The sequence below is a fragment of the Cervus elaphus genome, chromosome 26 (assembly GCF_910594005.1).
Source record: "Cervus elaphus chromosome 26, mCerEla1.1, whole genome shotgun sequence".
NCBI lineage: Eukaryota > Metazoa > Chordata > Mammalia > Artiodactyla > Cervidae > Cervus > Cervus elaphus.
The window spans coordinates 36,498,615-36,516,274 of NC_057840.1; the positions used below are offsets into that span (position 1 = coordinate 36,498,615).

At 39.8% G+C, this 17,660-nt stretch overlaps 1 protein-coding gene across 4 annotated transcripts in view; it reads right to left on the reverse strand.

Moving 5' to 3' along the window:
• Positions 1-896: 896 nt before the first annotated feature.
• RGS17 (regulator of G protein signaling 17) overlaps positions 897-17,660 on the reverse strand; it is a 100,127-nt gene continuing 83,363 nt past the window's right edge. For 2 of the 4 annotated variants that reach the window (XM_043888543.1, XM_043888545.1), the window contains 3 exons: positions 13,046-13,135; positions 10,668-10,902; positions 897-1,932 (listed from right to left, as the gene is read on the reverse strand). In XM_043888543.1, coding sequence (XP_043744478.1) covers positions 1,744-1,932; positions 10,668-10,902; positions 13,046-13,135 — 514 coding nt within the window. In that variant the 3' untranslated portion in view covers positions 897-1,743. Of the gene's footprint in view, positions 1,933-4,137; positions 4,280-10,667; positions 10,903-13,045; positions 13,136-17,660 lie in introns of all 4 variants that reach the window. The other 2 variants (XM_043888546.1, XM_043888544.1) reach the window with 2 other exon arrangements.

The following is a 17,660-nucleotide window of genomic DNA, read 5'->3' on the forward strand; positions in this document are numbered from 1 at the left end:
CAGTTAAAATATTTGCATAGGGAATAGATTATAGCCCTTTTAATCATGTCTCCTGAATGCTATACAAATTAGAAAATCAAATTCACATAAAAAAATTCTTGAAATGTTTAACTTTATGGAAAAAGAAAATTACGATGCCAACCTTTCAAGTAAAGTAAATTTTAAAAAGAAAATCCCAAAGTTGTTTTTCTTAAAAAAAGTTTAATAAATTAAAAAAATGAGAGGTAGTTAAAAAATGACAAAGGAAACTTATAATTTTAATATCATCCTTAATATAAGGCCAGTATTCTTAGTGGATATAAATATTTTTAAAAGTTTCATTTTAGGTTACTCAATATTATACTTATTAAGTTTAAGATTAAAAAAATAGCCTCCAGGGGATATTAATATTCAAATCTAACACTTTGATATAAATATGACACTGTTGTTTGTGTGTGCATGATAGGATACTGTTTCCTTGAATGTCAAAAGTACATGCCAAGGTCAGGCAAGTATTTTTTGTCTTAAAAGATTTAGTGGTACTTATAAAAAAATAATATGGCAGCTAAAACATTTGAGCACTGTTCTGCCTTTCAATTAGGGATGAGAAGTAATAGTTTGGTTTTAACGTATTTTAAATAAGTTATTTTTAAGATACTATGTGAAAACAGTTAAGGTCTGAAGTAGAGAATTATCTTCTAAAGAACCCCTATAAAACTTTTCTTCGTTAAAAACGTTAGCTTTTACTGGATTTCACTTTCAACGAAAATATGCCACAGTCCAGATGCTATTCATCCAAAGTTTTAAGATGCTACATATAGGCATTCCTTTATTAAATCTTTTCTTTATATTCCAAAACTAAGTTATCAAGCTTTTTTCTTTCTTGCTAAAGTACATACTTTATGCAACCATTTTAGAACTGGAGAGCCAGTCTTTAATAAATTAATTACAGTATTGGACATCTGATATATACATAGATTCATTTTCTTCTATTACAACTAAAAACAATATCACTCTTTGATTTGTCATTGAGATAGAATATCTTCAAATTGTTTTGTGCTTTTTCTTTTTTCCTCATATATTTATATATATTATTTTTTACATAGCAAACTCTTCTGTAATGAAAATGCCACAGTTTTGGCAGTGAACAACCAGAGGAATTCCCCATGAGGATTTTCCAACAAACAGAGATAAATAGCTCTTTTTTTCATGAACAGAAATATTGGCTTCAAAATTAGTGTACTGAACACAGTATATAGCATGTTGACTATCAGAGTTACAATTTTAAAATTGGCTTTTTCTGTCTTAGATTATATTTAAAAATGCAAACCACAGCCAACTTTTGGGCAATTATTTCTATAAGACCATATTGCACAAAAGTCCTTAAATACAGATATAAGTTATGCCATTTGGATTTAAGTGTTGCGACAACTATGTGGCAAATGAAGCGGGTTTACTTGGCACATGCAGTCTCTGGGTACACTAGGAGACTGTTCATAGGACTACAAGTACAGTTTGCTTGCAAGTAGAATGCGTGTTCAACAAAATAAACTTAATTTGGCAATTCATTGTTTCATGTGGTATTTTCTCCAAAGTAACCACGGATAAACCTTGATAAAAATGGAGACAAAGACCATATGGTTGTATTTTCACAGTAGCCTGAGGAATGCTAAACTGTAGTTCTCCAGGAACTCAGCTTCAGGTGTTACATAATTACTTTTATTTTTCATTGCAGCCCTCCAAAATGATTTTCTTTATTAAAAATTAAGATTCAGAAGTAGAGCTGGCAGTACTTTCAACAAATGACTTATAAATTTGAGAGTTCAAAAACCTGGGGAAAGAATCTCTGTGCATTAAGGTATATATCTGGAGTTGGGCATCTTCATACATGTGAGGATTAGGATCCAACAGATTTCTATTGATCACCTCTCTAACTCGAGAATCGAGACTGACCTAAAAAGAAATAAGAGCAGATACATTAAATAATATTTTTTCAAAAGATCTCAATCAAGTAACTATACGCTCATGACATTTCAGAGAAAGCTTAAAGAGTAAATCTAAAAATCATGAGGTTATGTTTTCAAAGGTTTCATAACCCTGCAGACTTTTCTCCTTCAAAAATGGAATTATACAAAAACCAACTTTTAAAGCAAAATTTGAGCTCAGATATCTTGGCTTACTTGGATATACCTCTTCTATGCATTCATTCAGGAGTTTTTGACAATTTCTCTCGTGTTACAGTGCTAGAGAGTCCCCTAGCTAGAATACAAAGTTTAGCGTGTGTGTGTGTAAGTTGCTCGAATGTGTCCGACTCTTTGTGACCCCCATGGACTGTAGTCCACCAGGCTCCTCTGTCCATAGAATTCTCCAGACAAGAATACTGGAGTGGGTTGCCATTCCCGTCTCCAGGGCACCTTCCTGATCTTCTCCTGGGTTTCCTGGACTGCGGGCAGATTCTTTACGGTCTGAGCCACCTAGGAAGCCCCTAACCAGAACAGAAAGTTACCTCCTCCTATTATGTGACTGTGGGCTGACTCTATTCTTTGAGCAAGATAAAAATCTAGCAGAGAGTAGTTCTCTGTCAAAGCAACATGTAAATTACGTACCGATGCCTGACAGTTTCACGTCCCAGCAAGTCCTGTTCTGTCAGGAGGACACTGGGGACGTGGAAGGGCTGAGCAGAGCAGACCAGAGCACACACTCTTCAGGTCTTACGACTATAGACCTGTCCACACAGAACACGCTATAGTCCTTCCCTAGGAATACATCCACATAACTGTACTAAAGATTAGAAGAACAGTTTCTTGCAACGCCATCTTTGAAAGGAGAAATGTCAGTAGGAACTCAGAGTACCCATTAAAGTAGCCATACAGTGTTATTTGAAAATTGTAAAGAAATTTTAAGAAATTAAATTCTGCAAGTGATTCAGGTTTTTTCTTTTTTTTCTCCCTGAATGCTAATCCTGTTGGAACTGGTAGGGTAAATTGGAAAAGGAATGGGGAGGATTAAACAGCAATAAAGGCATGCCTTGGGGAACAGAACTAAGCTCTTTCCTGAAACGAAAGAAGAAAACCCTCCAAGAGGCAAAACACCTCTGAGTCTGATTAGTGTCTGACGTCCTCACTGTTGAACAAAGGCTAAGGCATGGTAAGCCATAGTTAACCTGTTTCATGATGTACTTCTATGCAAACCCTTCCTATTTATAACTAAGGTTTTGTCACAAGCATCTTGCAAACGCTTTTTTGGTTCTGGCTTCATTTTCCACCCATTCTTTGGACTAAGCCTGGGATCTGAGACAGTCCCAATGAGAAAGCCACTCATATTCTCTCTGATGTCCCCGGATTCCTAAGCTTTATAGCTCATGTGGAGTTGAGTTCATAGGAACACCCCAGGATGACAGTGGGGGAAGATGTATCAGGAAGTGGTGACCCAGAGTAAATTTCTGTGGGTTTGCTAGACTAAGTTACACAAAGACAAAATTAAATGTTTCTTGGCTGAACTATGTAATACTCTCTAAATTCTAAGAAAAAAAATGTTCTGGAAATGGATCAAGTTTTATTCTCTGTGTTACTGCCACAAGGATCATCATCAAGTACAAAGTAAAAAAGTACAGAATTTTTAGCTAAACTTCTTATTTAAAAATATTTCTGTCTCTTGCTCAACAGGAGAATGTTGATACTGAAGCTTAAACTGATAGGTCTTGTTCTGAAATGTGGTATTATGGTAAAGTGAATCTTAACAAACATATTCTACTATTTTTTGCAAATGGTGCTCTTACTTTCAAACTTGCATACTTTTTGCTTCGTTGGAGAAAGGAACACTAGATTAGTGATAAAGAGATAAAAGAGGTCTTTATTTCGTAAATAATAGCATATTGAATATATGCTATTTAACACATATGTTCCCTAAACATATATATTTAACATATGATAAACTGACAACAGTTTATCAGTTGCTGGAATGATATTTGTTATCTTAAGACAGAAAGCAAAATAATTTGAATTATTAAATGTGTTGAGTCTTCATTGTATGATTTAAATTTTATTTTCAAACTAAAAACAGTAGTGAAATATCATAGAGAAGGTAGTACCATTCAACATTTAGTAATCAGTAACAAAAACACATTTGCTATTTCCATTTAAAAAATAAAATATTTACCTTAATATCTGGTGGTTTGTTTGAAAAGGTTGTCTGTCAGTCAAAAGACGTGTAGAGAGGTCAAATAACAAGGATAAAGCCCATGAGTGTGACAATCTATAGTTTCATCTTGTGGCATCTTTGGGCTTCGATTGTGGAACATCTATAATACAAATTAGTGCGGGTGGATCCCAGCATGGGCCTGAGCCTAGGCCCCTAGGATTCACCCCTGAGTAGCGCCATCTCATCTGGGGTCCAGTGCCTAAAGCACCGGCGAGTTTCCTGTACAGACTTATCTTAAGAGAAAAGAAAGTAGCTCTGAGGCAACCACTATTCTCAGGTAATGCAAACTCTTCTCTTACTCAATCTTCCCAGGCTCCCGTTTAGGTGGGCGAAGGAAGCAATGTGTGCTCAGTGGAGCCCCACTCTGCAGGACCCTTTGGGCTGTAGGATTTTTCAGGCAAGAATATTGGAGTGGTTCGCCATTTCCTGCTCCAGGGCATCTTCCCGACCCAGGGATCGAACCCATGTCTCCTGCATCTCCTGAACTGCAGACAGATTCTTTACCACTGAGCCACAGGGCAAGGGGCCAAAGCAGGGCTGCGATGCCAGAGTTAAAAGACGATCTGCTCCTGTGGGGCCGGGCACGAGACAGCCCTGATAGACCTGGCAGCCCTGACCTGGCCGTCTTAGCAGTACTGGAGAGGCTGGCAGTGTTGAGAGGTGGTAAGTGAAGCTAATGAACTTGGAACCCTCCATTGCCACAGGGAGGAGACAGGGAAGAAGAAAAGCACGTGGCTTACAAACATAAAAATGTCCACCAGCAACTCCATAAACTAGCTGGGAGGAAAATGAAATGACAGCTAAAGGTTCAACAAGAGTGTGGGGGTAAAATGGGGAGAATGAAAACAGAAATCTTGTTTGTGTGGCTGGGGGAAACCTGGGTCAAACTGAATTATATGCTATGCATGGAGCCAATTCAAGAGAAGTAGGTGGATATTGCCAAAAGCCAGCATACCAAGGGCCTGACTTCCCCTTCTTGCCATAAATATGCAATGAAAATTTTGATTCTTTGGACATTGTTTTGTGTCAAATTATACTGAAAATGATGAATTACCACTGAAAGTCTTTCATCCTCATAAAGACCCTCCTAGGTCAACTTAATTCCTTGAACATTTTTTTTTACATACCATGATTTAATTTTCCTCCATTTTTTCATTTTATTTTTAGTTTTACTGAAGCTGCTTTATTTACAATTTTTTCCTAAGTAAAATGCTTATTAATTTTTTTCCTTTATAAGTCCATGTTAAATTTTTACCAATTATAGTTTCTGCTACTGGAGATGTTCTTTATAATTTTAACTAACTTTGGTCTTCTCATGTAAAATTTTGTAGATCTGAAGGCTATCTGGTTCTCCTGTCTGTTTTAAAACACTTTTTACCACGTCCATTTTTTGTTGTATTACTTTCTGTCAGTTAGTTCTATGGAAAATAATTATAAATTACAAATAAGACTGATTATTGGGATGCATTTCTTGAAGCAAAGGTCATTGATACCATAAAGTGTAGTAACCATATTCCTGGTGACACTTAAGTGATGGGAAAGTTTATCTTGCTTCTGAGGGACAGTTCAGACATGTGGTTAAGTTGCTAGTTCTCATTGTGTCTTAAGTTTGGGTTCACAGAAGTCCAGAGTTGTGTCATGAATACAATACTAGACAATGGAATGACTAACGAGCATATTGTAGTTGCAAGAGCCGCACTTGGAATCAGAAGATCTTGGGTTTGTGTTCTCTCTCTACCAGATATAAATTTACTGTCCTTGCTTCACTTCTTCGAATCAATTGGTTTTGCTATCAAATGGTGCCATCTGTCCTAGAGGCTAAAGGATTATTGGATCATACGTATAACAACACTTTTTTGGTCAAACCCAATGCCTTTAGACTTCATATCAGCTTGAATTTTACCTTCTCAGAGTGACCTTACTAGACTAACCTTATTCTAATGACATCACTTGACCTCCACGCCATCATAATGCTTATCACGATTTTTAATTACCTATCTTTGACATGATTTGTCTGTCTTCCTAAAATGAAAGCTCCAGAAGGTTCACCATCATATCCCTAACATCTAGGCCAGTACCTGGCTCACAGGAAGTACTCAATGCATATTTTTGAATGATAACATGCACGCACAAAGAAAACTAGGAAGATATAATCAAATGAGCCCTGTTAGGAAAAACTGATTTAAATATCAAAACTGTTAAATTCACATAATTTTGCGTGAAGAGGCATCTGTCTGTGTGCACACATGGGACCATATGTCTATCACATATACAATATTTTTAGATAATTTTGGTTTTTAAATAGGCTTTCTGCTTCCTCCTCCTAGATAGCAACTATTAATAGAAGGCATTTAGGTGAAATCAGAAGAAAACAGTTTCTACTACTATATAAACTGTCACTCAGCAGAGCCTGAAAGTCATAGATTTAGTGGGTTTTAGAGCTTTTCCCATGCCATCATTCTCTAAAACGAGGAAGCTGAGGCCACAGAACACTGGAGTGAGTTGGTTAGTGTTCGACGGTTAAGTGGCAGGCCTAGATTACAGCATGGTTAAGGATAGCAGCATCGCTAGATATCCGAACACACATGGTTTTCTGTAATTCTGATAGGTCTTACACTTGTTGCAGGATTTACAATTATCTCTTTGTTCAATAGCTCAATGCTGCTTCAGTTGGTTACAACTTTTAATCAGACTGTTTTATTAGAGTGATTCTGCTGAGCTTGTCTTTTCAGTACTTAATATGAGCTGCCACTGGCAACTGCAGTGCTTAGCAAGGCTGCTATTCGTCTGCTGTTCCTCGCGGTTACTTCCCTTTGAGGTACCTTTGAGGACCTCACATAAAAAGAAAACTTACTTTTGAAAGAAGCGGCATTTTTTTTGTTTTTAGATTTTTTAAAACCTAAAATGTGGTCATTTCGCCTCTTGAAATGGATGCTACACCAAGAATGAGAGATTTATTGACTCCCGATTGTCAACATCTATCACATAATGTTTAAGTTGTTAAAAATGCATATAACATAATCTTAAAACCACAAAATGTAATTTTCAGCACACTGGCTTCATGAAGGAAATATGCCATGTTGATAACATTTTAAGAATGGAGGCCTCTACATTTAATAGGCTTTCCTGAAGACTCTTGAGAGCCCCTTGGACTGCAAGGAGATCCAACCAGTTCATCCTAAAGGAGGTCAGTCCTGAGTGTTCATCGGAAGGACTGATGTTGAAGCTGAAACCAATACTTTGACCACCTGATGCGAAGAACTGACTCATTGGAAAGACCCTCATGCTGGGAAAGATTGAAGGCGGGAGGAGAAGGGGACGACAGAGGATGAGATGGTTGGATGGCATCACCAACTCAATGGAGATGAGTTTGGTTAAACTCCAGGAGTTGGTGATGGACAGGGAGGCCTGGTGTGCTGCCGTCCATGGGGTCGCAAAGAGTCAGACACACTGAGCGACTGAACATGACTGATGGCTCAATCGGTAAAGAAACGTCGGCAGTGCTGGAGACCCAGGTTCTATCCCTGGGTTGAGAAGATCCCCTGGAGAAGGAAATGGCAACCCACTCCAATAATCCTGCCTGAAAAATCCCATCAACAGAAAAGCCTGGCAGGTTACAGTCCATGGGGTTGCAGAGTTGGATATGACTGAGCAGCTAACACTTTCCTACATTTAACAAAGGAGAACATGATGACCCAATCAAATGACAGTAAAATGAAAGTCTGGTGACGAAAACTGAGGTTCTGGTTAAGAATAAAGTCCTGACAACTTGCAGCTATTTAGTTACTGCCATTTTACAAATGATTCAAATGTTCACGTTCTTTAAAAATATTCCAAGTAGAAACCGTTTTAGAGTTTTAGAGGTAGAAAGGCCTGATTATCTAGCTTAAAAAATTCTTAGAAAAGGGAACTAAAGAATTAGGGCAATTTATCTAGCAATTATCTAGCTCCAACTCCATCTGGTTCGCAGTGGCTGCTGTGTGGATTGTGTTAAGAGAGATTCTGAGGTTGAATCTGGGTGCAACAGGGAGGATCATGGTATGTATGGGTTAGTCTCACAGTCGTGTCTGACTCTTTGTGACCCCATGGACTATAGTCCACCAGGCTCCTCTGTCCATGGGGTTCCCCAGGCAAGAATACTGGAGTGGGCTGCCATTTCCTTCTCCAGGGGAGCTTCTTCACCCAGAGATCGAACCTGGGTCTCCTGAATTGCAGGCAGATTCATCACCACCTGAGGCACCAGGGATGCTCAATGATGAGTAACTGACCATGTCATTTGCTGGGAGAATGCAGTGGTACCATAAGGGCCTGTCATTCTGGACTTGGTTCACGATCCTCTGTGTCCCTTTATACTTTCATTTTTGTGAACAAATCAGCTGAATACAGAGGCCCAGATAAAAGTGAATTAATTTATCCCAGGCCACGCAATGAAGTTGGAGCTGCGTCAGGACTAGAATCCTCTCCACCTGAGTGTTAATTTAGTCTTTTCACTACTCTATAGTCAGGGATTTCTGAAGTTGAAATTAATATGCTAGTAAAATTCAAGTAGAACTGATGAGATGCTGAGGTTCTAAAGAGACCAGAAACCTGGAGAATGTATTTTTTAGGATGCAGAATTTTAATGGTGTTAGAAATACAAAGTAATACATGTATTGAGGCTATAGAAAAAATTATCCCCACCTTGTTTCTATGAATACCTTTTTTTTATGTTAATGCAGGAAATAAAAAAAAAAAAGACAACCTTTTGGGTGTCCAATCCAAGATTTCTCATTTTGCAGAGACAATACTAGGGTACTCTGGAATACCAACGGCACTTATAGAATGACTGATACATTAAAAAAAAATTACTTAGGTATATTTGATTGGAAGTGAAATGCCTTATATAGCATTCTAAATAGAGAGTCAATAGAGTAGACACAGTAAAAGTGAAGGTTGCTCAGTGGTGTCTGAATCTTTGCGACCCCATGGACTGTACCATGGAATTCTCCAGGCCAGAATACTGCACTGGGTAACCTTTCCCTTCTCCAGGGGATCTTCCCAACCCAGGGGTTGAACCGGGGTCTCCTGCATTGCAGGCAGATTCTTTACCAGCTTAGCTATGAGGGAAGCCCAGAGTAGACATGAACTCATCTTACAGATTCCAAGGTAAGGTGTGTGAGACAGGTTGGGGCCACGTCCAGTGTGGCAGCAGGTAGATGCACGTGGCCTGTTTCCAGGGAACGTAATAAATGTCTGTGTGCAGGAGAGGGGAGTGAAGGATAGAGTCTGGGGGCAGAAAGTACCAGGTCAGAACGTTTACATGGACAGGTGAAATCACCGTGGATTAAGAGAGACAGAAAAGACAAGAAGAGGGTGACGCGCAGAAGAGAAGGCATTCCAGGAAACTCTAAATTCGTATTCTTAAAAGCCCTGGTGGAACTCACTTACTCAGCACTTCAGAGGCTGGGCAACTATGAGCTGCTCCCCCTCCAAGTGCTTGTAACTCTGGGAGCTGGACCCTTTCTCAGGAGCAAGTTGATTTTTTAAGTTAAGGGAAAGGTATTAAACTGGTTGCTTGAAATATTCCTTATTTATTGGGAACATTCTGGCAATGGGAAGAAGAGCTTGCACTTAACAGTAACAGGAAAACTAGAACAAGGTAAATGATTGCCATTACACATCTCTCCCCCAAGAAGAGCATCAGTCACTCACTCGTGTCTTACTCTTTTCAACCCCGTGGGCTGTAGCCTGCCAGGCTACTCTGCCCATGGGATTTCCCAGGCAAGAATACTGGAGTGGGTTGCCATTTCCTCCTCCAGGGGATCTTCTTGACCCAGCGACCGACCCTGCGTTTCCTGTGTCTCCTGAATTGCAGGAGGACTCTTTACTGCTGGGCCACCAGGGAAGCCCAGTGGGTCATAAAGGGTCATTTTTCAGTTCTATAAAAATTCTAATATAAGCATCTCATACAAGCATCAACACCAACGTGCTTTTTTGAAGCATCAACATTCCCCTCCCTCCCCAAACCAGAGGTTTTCAAACCAGTAGGAAACTGATTAAAGGTACAGATTTCTGGGCTCTATTTTCCAAAATTCAGGTTCAGAAGTTCTGAGTCAGCCTCGAGAACTTGCTTTTCAAACAAATGCTCTAGGAGATTCTCAGACAGGTGATCTGAGGACCACACTTTGAGACACATTGCCCCAATGTAAGCTCTTTTCCATTTTAGTTGAACTCTTGGCCAATTGTATTTACCAGGCTTCCTAAGGTTAGTTCTGAAAAGCAAGTAGACTATCACAGGAGTCAGCCAGAGATAAACAATCAAAGCAAAGTGGGGAAACCTAACCTTGAAACACTTGCTCAGGTAGATTCTTAGAATGGAATCTAGATTATCTACCCAGATAAATCTTCTAGCCTCTCCACACCCAATGCATTACTCAATTTGGACAGAGGTCCTTTTAGGTTCATCCTTTGTCTTAAGAAGCCCACATCAATCCTTTCCAGATTTTTACCTCTTTTGGTGAGAGTATAGAAATGTAATCGTCGTATATCATCCTGGCCTTCTCTTCAATTACTTTTTTGTTCTGCTCTTTCTTTAAGTCTTCACAGGCAAGCCAGAAAAGTAGGTTCTCTTCACTGTATTCCGTTCGCAGGAACTCCCTGAAGAGGTTTCTTCCTGCCGGGGCCTTCATCATCTTGTCAAAATTTTGAGACCAGGACAAGACTTCATCTGAAGTGGGGTTTTGGCTGCAGAGACAGAAGGGGGCCATTATCAAAAGCAGCTTGGGTGCAGGGATGAGAAGTAGATAGAAATGCTGCCATCTAGTGGTCATGTAGACTCAGTCCAGCCTGACCTGGCAAACATCTGCCAGGACAGGGCTAGTTATTTCTGCGTCATGACAAAAATTCTTGTAGGTATAAGCTATGTGTCTGGGAGCCAAGCATTCAAATAGCAAGGTGTGATACACACTTTGCACATGGTCATCATCAGTTCAGTTCAGTTCAGTTCAGTTGCTCAGTCATGACTGACTGTGACCCCAAGGACTGCAGCATGCCAGGCTTCCCTGTCCATCACCAACTCCCAGAGCTTGCTCAAACTCATGTCCATCGAGTCAGTGATGCCATCCAACCATCTCATCCTCTGTCATCCCCTTCTGCTCTTGCCTTCAATCCTTCCCAGCATCAGGGTCTTTTCCAATGAGTCAGTTCTTCCCATCAGGTGGCCCAAGTATTAGAGCTTCAGCTTCAGCATCAGTCTTTCCAATAAATACTCAGGACTGATTTCCTTTAGAATGGTCATCAAAGATTCCTAATGAAGCTTGGACATTTTTGAACTGTAACAATCTACTGCAAGTCTATTACATTACTTTGAAAGGCAAACTGAACTTTTTTGTTTGCATCTGATGTAGATTTTAGTTTCCAGGCCATAAGATACAGTTTCTCTTTTCATCTCTGGTCACTGCATTTTCACTTTTCACTGAATCAAAAATAAGAACACATTGTGTGCCCTTTCACATATTTACCTAAACTTTAAGAATTATTCTGGTAAACATTATGAGTGAATTGTTACCACTGAATGGAGTTACCACAGCTTTTGAACTGTGGTGCTGGAGAAGACTCTTGAGAGTCCCTTGGACTGCAAGGAGATCAAACCAGTCCATCCTAAAGGAAATCAGTCCTGAATGGTCACTGGAAGGACTGATGCTGAAGCTGAAGCTCCAATGCTTTGGCCACCTGATGGGAAGAACTGACTCATTAGACAAGACCCTGATGCTGGGAAAGATTGAGGGCAGGAGAAGAAGGGGACAACAGAGGATGAGATGGTTGGATGGTATCACCGACTCAATGGACATGAGTTTGAGCAAGCTCCGGGAGATGGTGATGGACAGGGAGGCCTGGCGTGCTGCAGTCCATGGGGTTTGCAAAGAGTCAGACATCACTGAGCGACTGAACAACAGCAATGACAATTAAAAACATAGACCATTTACAATGACACAAGGGACTTTTTAGATATCTGTATTCAGGTTTTTTAGCAACTATTCCCCTGCAGAACCTCATTTGCCTATACATCAAAGAAGTAAAGGAGAGAAGAAAGGAGAATTTTATGACTAAATTGATCCTGATTTTGCTTTCCTATGCATTGGTATGTTTAATAATTTTCCAACCTAAAATACATTTGGTCAAAAAAGTAGTCATATTTATTTTTTCCTTACTTTTTAGACCAAACATTTTAAGTTGGTTTGCTATTATTCCAAGATATCTGAACTTCCTCATTTGTTTAAAAAAATTTTAAAAGACAGAAAAATCACTATGAAGCCTCAGCATTAAAACCTTCTCCTGAGCAGCAGAAAAAGAAGGCAACTATCATTATACAAATAATCTACTTGCATTTTAATTCTATCCTGTAGATGCTGCATTTCAACTTCTCATTTTGGAGAAAATACTTGGTTAGAGTCTGTTCCAATGGAAATGGGACCAAGGACCAGCCAGGTGCCTTTTCTGACTTAGGTAATTTCACATATCATTTTTGTTTTAGACTCTACACCTATAAAGAGAATGACTTAAAAAATTCTTAGAAAAGGGAACTAAAGAATTAGGGCAATTTGCAGGGGTGGGGGGTAGTTAATTCATGTAGCAATCATTATTTTTGGAAAGAGAAGGATAAACTCAAGCAATGTTTTAGCCAATAGTTGAACAGAGCTAACAGAAAGAGTGATAAAAAGGAGTTGCAATCTCAAAACAAGATCTCCCAGACGGAGTGAGCATTCATTTCCCAAAACCGTTTTGAGAAGTACCGGGAAGTACCGGGAAGCAAGAGACGATGGTTAAGCCCTGGGCAGAGGTAAACAGTACAGACACACAAGACACAATTATAGCGCAACTCACTCACCATTCCTCTAGGACCTGGATACTCTCCATCTTTGTGGTGTGCGTGGGTCTTCCTGCATTTTCCCCTCTTTCTTCATTCCTAACAGTGAGGCTGTAATGTAGTATAACACTTTATTTTGTCAAGGGAAAACCAATTATTTAAAGAAAAGAAAAAAAAATGTTCTAGGAAAACACTTCATGGAAGAATTTTATTGTCAACTATGTGAGCGTATTCAGAGTGCAAAAGAAACAGCACCATTTTTAAATGAGAGCTAAGCCCACGTCAATGAAGGGAAAGAGAATTATCACTTAATAAAGCAAACCACAATCTCAAGAATGGGTGCTGTTACACCTTCTGACTTCATCCTTGCAAAATTTGAATTACTTAAAAGCTTTGTGACACCCTATGTGATTATATGCTTCAAAATTTGATGTATATCATTATGTTACTCTTTGGAGTAATGCTATTTTGACTTGTGGTTAGTTCTATTCTTGGTTTGATTTCAGCTGATTCTCCCCCCTTGACAGCTCTGCAGACCAGACTTTTTGTGATTCTTCCCATCATCACTCCATCCACTCAAGTTTGAGTGACAGCATTTGTATTTGACATTTTCTTTGCCCTTTCATCTCTTCAAGTAAAGCTACAATAATCCTAGAGGAAAAGCTGGTTACTCTGAGGGTCTGAATAGGAGAGCATTGGGTGGGAGGCCTTTCTGTGTCTCTGGGACATAAATTTGGGAATTCTATAGGATTATAGGAACTAGGTTATTGATATTTCTCCCAGAAATCTTGATTCCAGCTTGTGCTTCATCCAGCCCGACATTTCGCATAATGTACTCTGCATATACGTTAAATAAGCAGGGTGACAATATACAGCCTTGATGTACTCCTTTCCCAATTTGGAACCAGTCCATTGTTCCGTGTCCAGTTCTAACTGTTGCTTCTTGACCTGCATACAGATTTCTCAGAAGGCAGGTCAGGTGGTCTGGTATTCCCATCTCTTGAAGAATTTTCCAGAGTTTGTTGTGATCCACACAGTCAACTGAGCTGAACTGATAGGAACTAGGATAATCCCAGGGGCTTTACTAACCCAGAACAAGAATAAGAATTCTCTGATTCAGGTAAACTAGCCAAGCAGCGTCATGGTTCAAGGTGTAGACAATGTGATGGGGAGGTTATGGGCAAACAGGAAGAAGCAGGGTGGAGAGAATAACTCAGCGGCCTTGGAAAAGTCAAGCTACTGAATCAGCCAATTGATCCCCTCTGTCTAGAAGCCAAGAAGCTTCTCAGGAGCCTATTAGAGAGCAAAGGAAGTTGGGATGACACCTCATTCAGTCGTTCAGTCATTATTTACTCAATATGGGGAAAGAGAAACCATTATTTTCTAGTGCTTATTATGTGCCAGGCACTGTCTTTTTACCTTTAATTTTACTCTCCCCATTTTATAGATGATCAACGAGAGGCACAGAGTTGTCTGTTAGTCGCTCCGTAGTCTCCGATTCTTTGTGACCCCACGGACTGTAGCCCGCCAGGCTCCTCTGTCCATGGAATTCTCCAGGCAAGAATACTGGAGTGGGTTGCCATTCCCTTCTCTAGGGGATCTTCCTGACTCAGAGAACGAAGCTGGGTCTCCTGCATTGCAGGCAAGCTCTTAACCACCAGTGAAGTCCAGCTGGCTCAAAGGCAGGCACTAAATAGGCAGTATGATTGGAATTTGAACCCAATTCTCCTGAACAACCCTATAACTGTTACTGAGTGCCTGTATCTGTTATTATGAATCATGCTCTCTGATAGACACTACGGCAATAGACAAGTGAATGTAGAAAAGTGTCACTAAATACGGTTGTCGCTTAGTGCACAAAGGCTTCCAGTAATTAGCTGTTGTTCATCTGGAACATCTGGGAAAGGAAATTGAGACAATGTCTCATTAATTCATTCTCAGCTGCCAGGGTGAGGATGGGAGAAGGTAGCAAAGATTTGAAGGCAAAGGAGTCAATCTACAACTGAAAGTGAGACTAGATGGAAAATTGAGTCAGAGAGAACTTTCAATACCCTGAGATAAACGATAATGGAAAAGAATATAAAAAAGAATGTATATGTACAAGCTTACGTGGATGATCAGTCACTCAGTCGTGCCCAACTCTTTGCAACCTCATGGACTATAGCCCGCCAAGCTCCTCTGTCCATGGAATTTTCCAGGCAAGAATACTGGAGTGGGTTGCCATTTCCTTCTCCAGGGGATCTTCCTGACCCAGGGATCGAATCCATGTCTCCTGCGTCTGCGTGTGTGCGTGTGTGTGTATACATAAATCACTTTGCTCTATAGCAAAAATTAGCACATTGTGAATCAAATACAATTTAAAAATGTAATCCTCAAAAAAAAAAAAAAAAAAAGTGGACAATCTGGAGAAAAGAGAAACCTTATAGGAATTAGAAAGGACAGTCAGGAAAAGGACACCTCAATGAAAACAGTCATAATGAAATAAATTCAGTTCTTCTCTATCAATTTCTAGGGAAAGTGGCAGATTTTACAGGTGTAGAAAACCTCCTACAAAGGTAGTGTGGCCCAAGGAATTCTAGCCGATTGTCACTCAAACGTCCAGAAAACTGAGGCATGCCCTGCAGGGAGGCAGCAATTCTTGACAGATCTCAGCCTTCAATGTAGGGGAGCCCGAGGAAGTGGTGAGGTGGGATTCAGAGAGCCCCCCAGTTGGTTGGGGGCTGCCTGTGGGGGCTGTGAACAGGCCTGCAGGTCAGGAATGTGTTGGAGGAGAGAGTCATTCACTTCTCCAAGCGTCTTTGAGGAAGAGTGCCTCTCTGGAATTTGACAAATTTCCAGCAATGATGGGAAAGTGGGTGGGGGAGGTAGGAATACACCATCGGCAATATTACGTGGAATTTCCTGGGAGAAGCTAATGATGGGAAATGCATAAAATATGCAACTTAGGGTGAAAGTGAAGGTCGCTGTTGTGTCTGACTCTTTGCAACCCCATGGACTACACAGTCCATGGAATTCTCCAGGCCGGAATACTGGAGTGGGTAGCCTTCCCCTTCTCCAGGGGATCTTCCCAACCCAGGGATCGAACCCAGGTCTCCCGCCATTGCAGGGGGTTTCTCTACCAGCTGAGCTACAAGAGGAGCCCACAACTTAGGAGGTAAATTCTAAATAGAAAGATCACATTTAAATAGAAAACTAGTACTCATTCTGCCAAGCTTCACCGAGCTCTGACGTATGTGTGCACACATGGGGGGGGGGACTATAAAAATATCAGGACATGAGGTTGCTTTGCTGATTAAATAGTAAACCCCTTAAGAAGTTATTTTGGTTACATTTCCACACCGTGTCTTATGGAGTGTGCTACACCGATGCAGATATCCTTAATTTCCACAACATCTGTGAAAAAAAAACGTGTTCTCCATTGTGTCTTTGCTGTAGAGCAAAAAATCTGGACTCCACACACATGATTCACAAGTTTTTGAACATGAATTCTGGCTCCTGTGTCTGTTTCTGTGATATTTACAAACATCCCAAATGCCAGCATATTAAAGTGATCATTATGAAATATTGGGTGGTGTGTGTATCTTTTATTTCCACAGATGGTAAAATATGGACACACATTTATACTAAAACTACTTATAACAGACATTCCGTAAGTGCCTAACTGTTCACCATTTGCTCCGTATCTTTTTTTTCATTTTTATTTTAGTTTTGGCTGTGTCAGATCTTAGTTGCAGCAAGTGGGATCTTCCGTTGCGGCACTTGGGTTTAGATCCCTGGCATGTGGGATCCTAGTTTCCTGACCAGGAATCAAACCTGTGTCCTTGCATTGCAAGACATATTTCTAACCCTGGACCACCAGGGAAGCCCCTTGCTCCATTTCTTGATCTTGTATTGGACACAACATAGCCCTGCAGAAAGAAATTGACTTTTAGCAATCAACGTGTCCTTTTTAATCAACTGCCTTTTAGGACCGTTCTCTAAAAATTGGTTTCAAAGTTTCAATTATCAAGAACTACTGATAATGCCATTTTAAAAGATGAACAGAAATGGAGAAAATGGCAGAACTTGGTACTAGACTGTTTTCCATCTATGTCTTAGACATGTCTGTCCCAAATTTCACTAGGTCCTGCTCTAAGTAATACAGCCAGTGGTTTTTTTTTTTATTAAAGTAATAAAATACAGGGCATATTTGCTCTGAATAAACCATATGCGTATAATATGTGCTTAAAAAAGCTCTAAAAAGAAAAAAAAAAAAAACAAAAAAATACCAGTCATGAGGGGTCACATGGAGACATGTTCTTTTTCACTTTTACACTGCTTTTCACGTTTTAAACTAACATTTCCACTTTTTAAAACAACTTAAAGCCATTGAAGAGAACAGAATGCATAAACGATGCTCACCCCGGGAGTCTTGATCAAAGCTTAAATATTTTATGGGAGAAAATGCCGACAGTCTATGCTAAGAATGTTAAAATAAGCATATAAAATCCCGTTAAGAGATTTTTTCAAACAGTGACTTTAGGAAGAGAAATACATTTGGTATATTTTAGAAAATAAGGAAATATGTCCTTTTTATGTGTGGGTGGGTTTTTTGTTTGTTTACAGAGGCGTTTGGATGGTGGGGTGGAGAAAATAT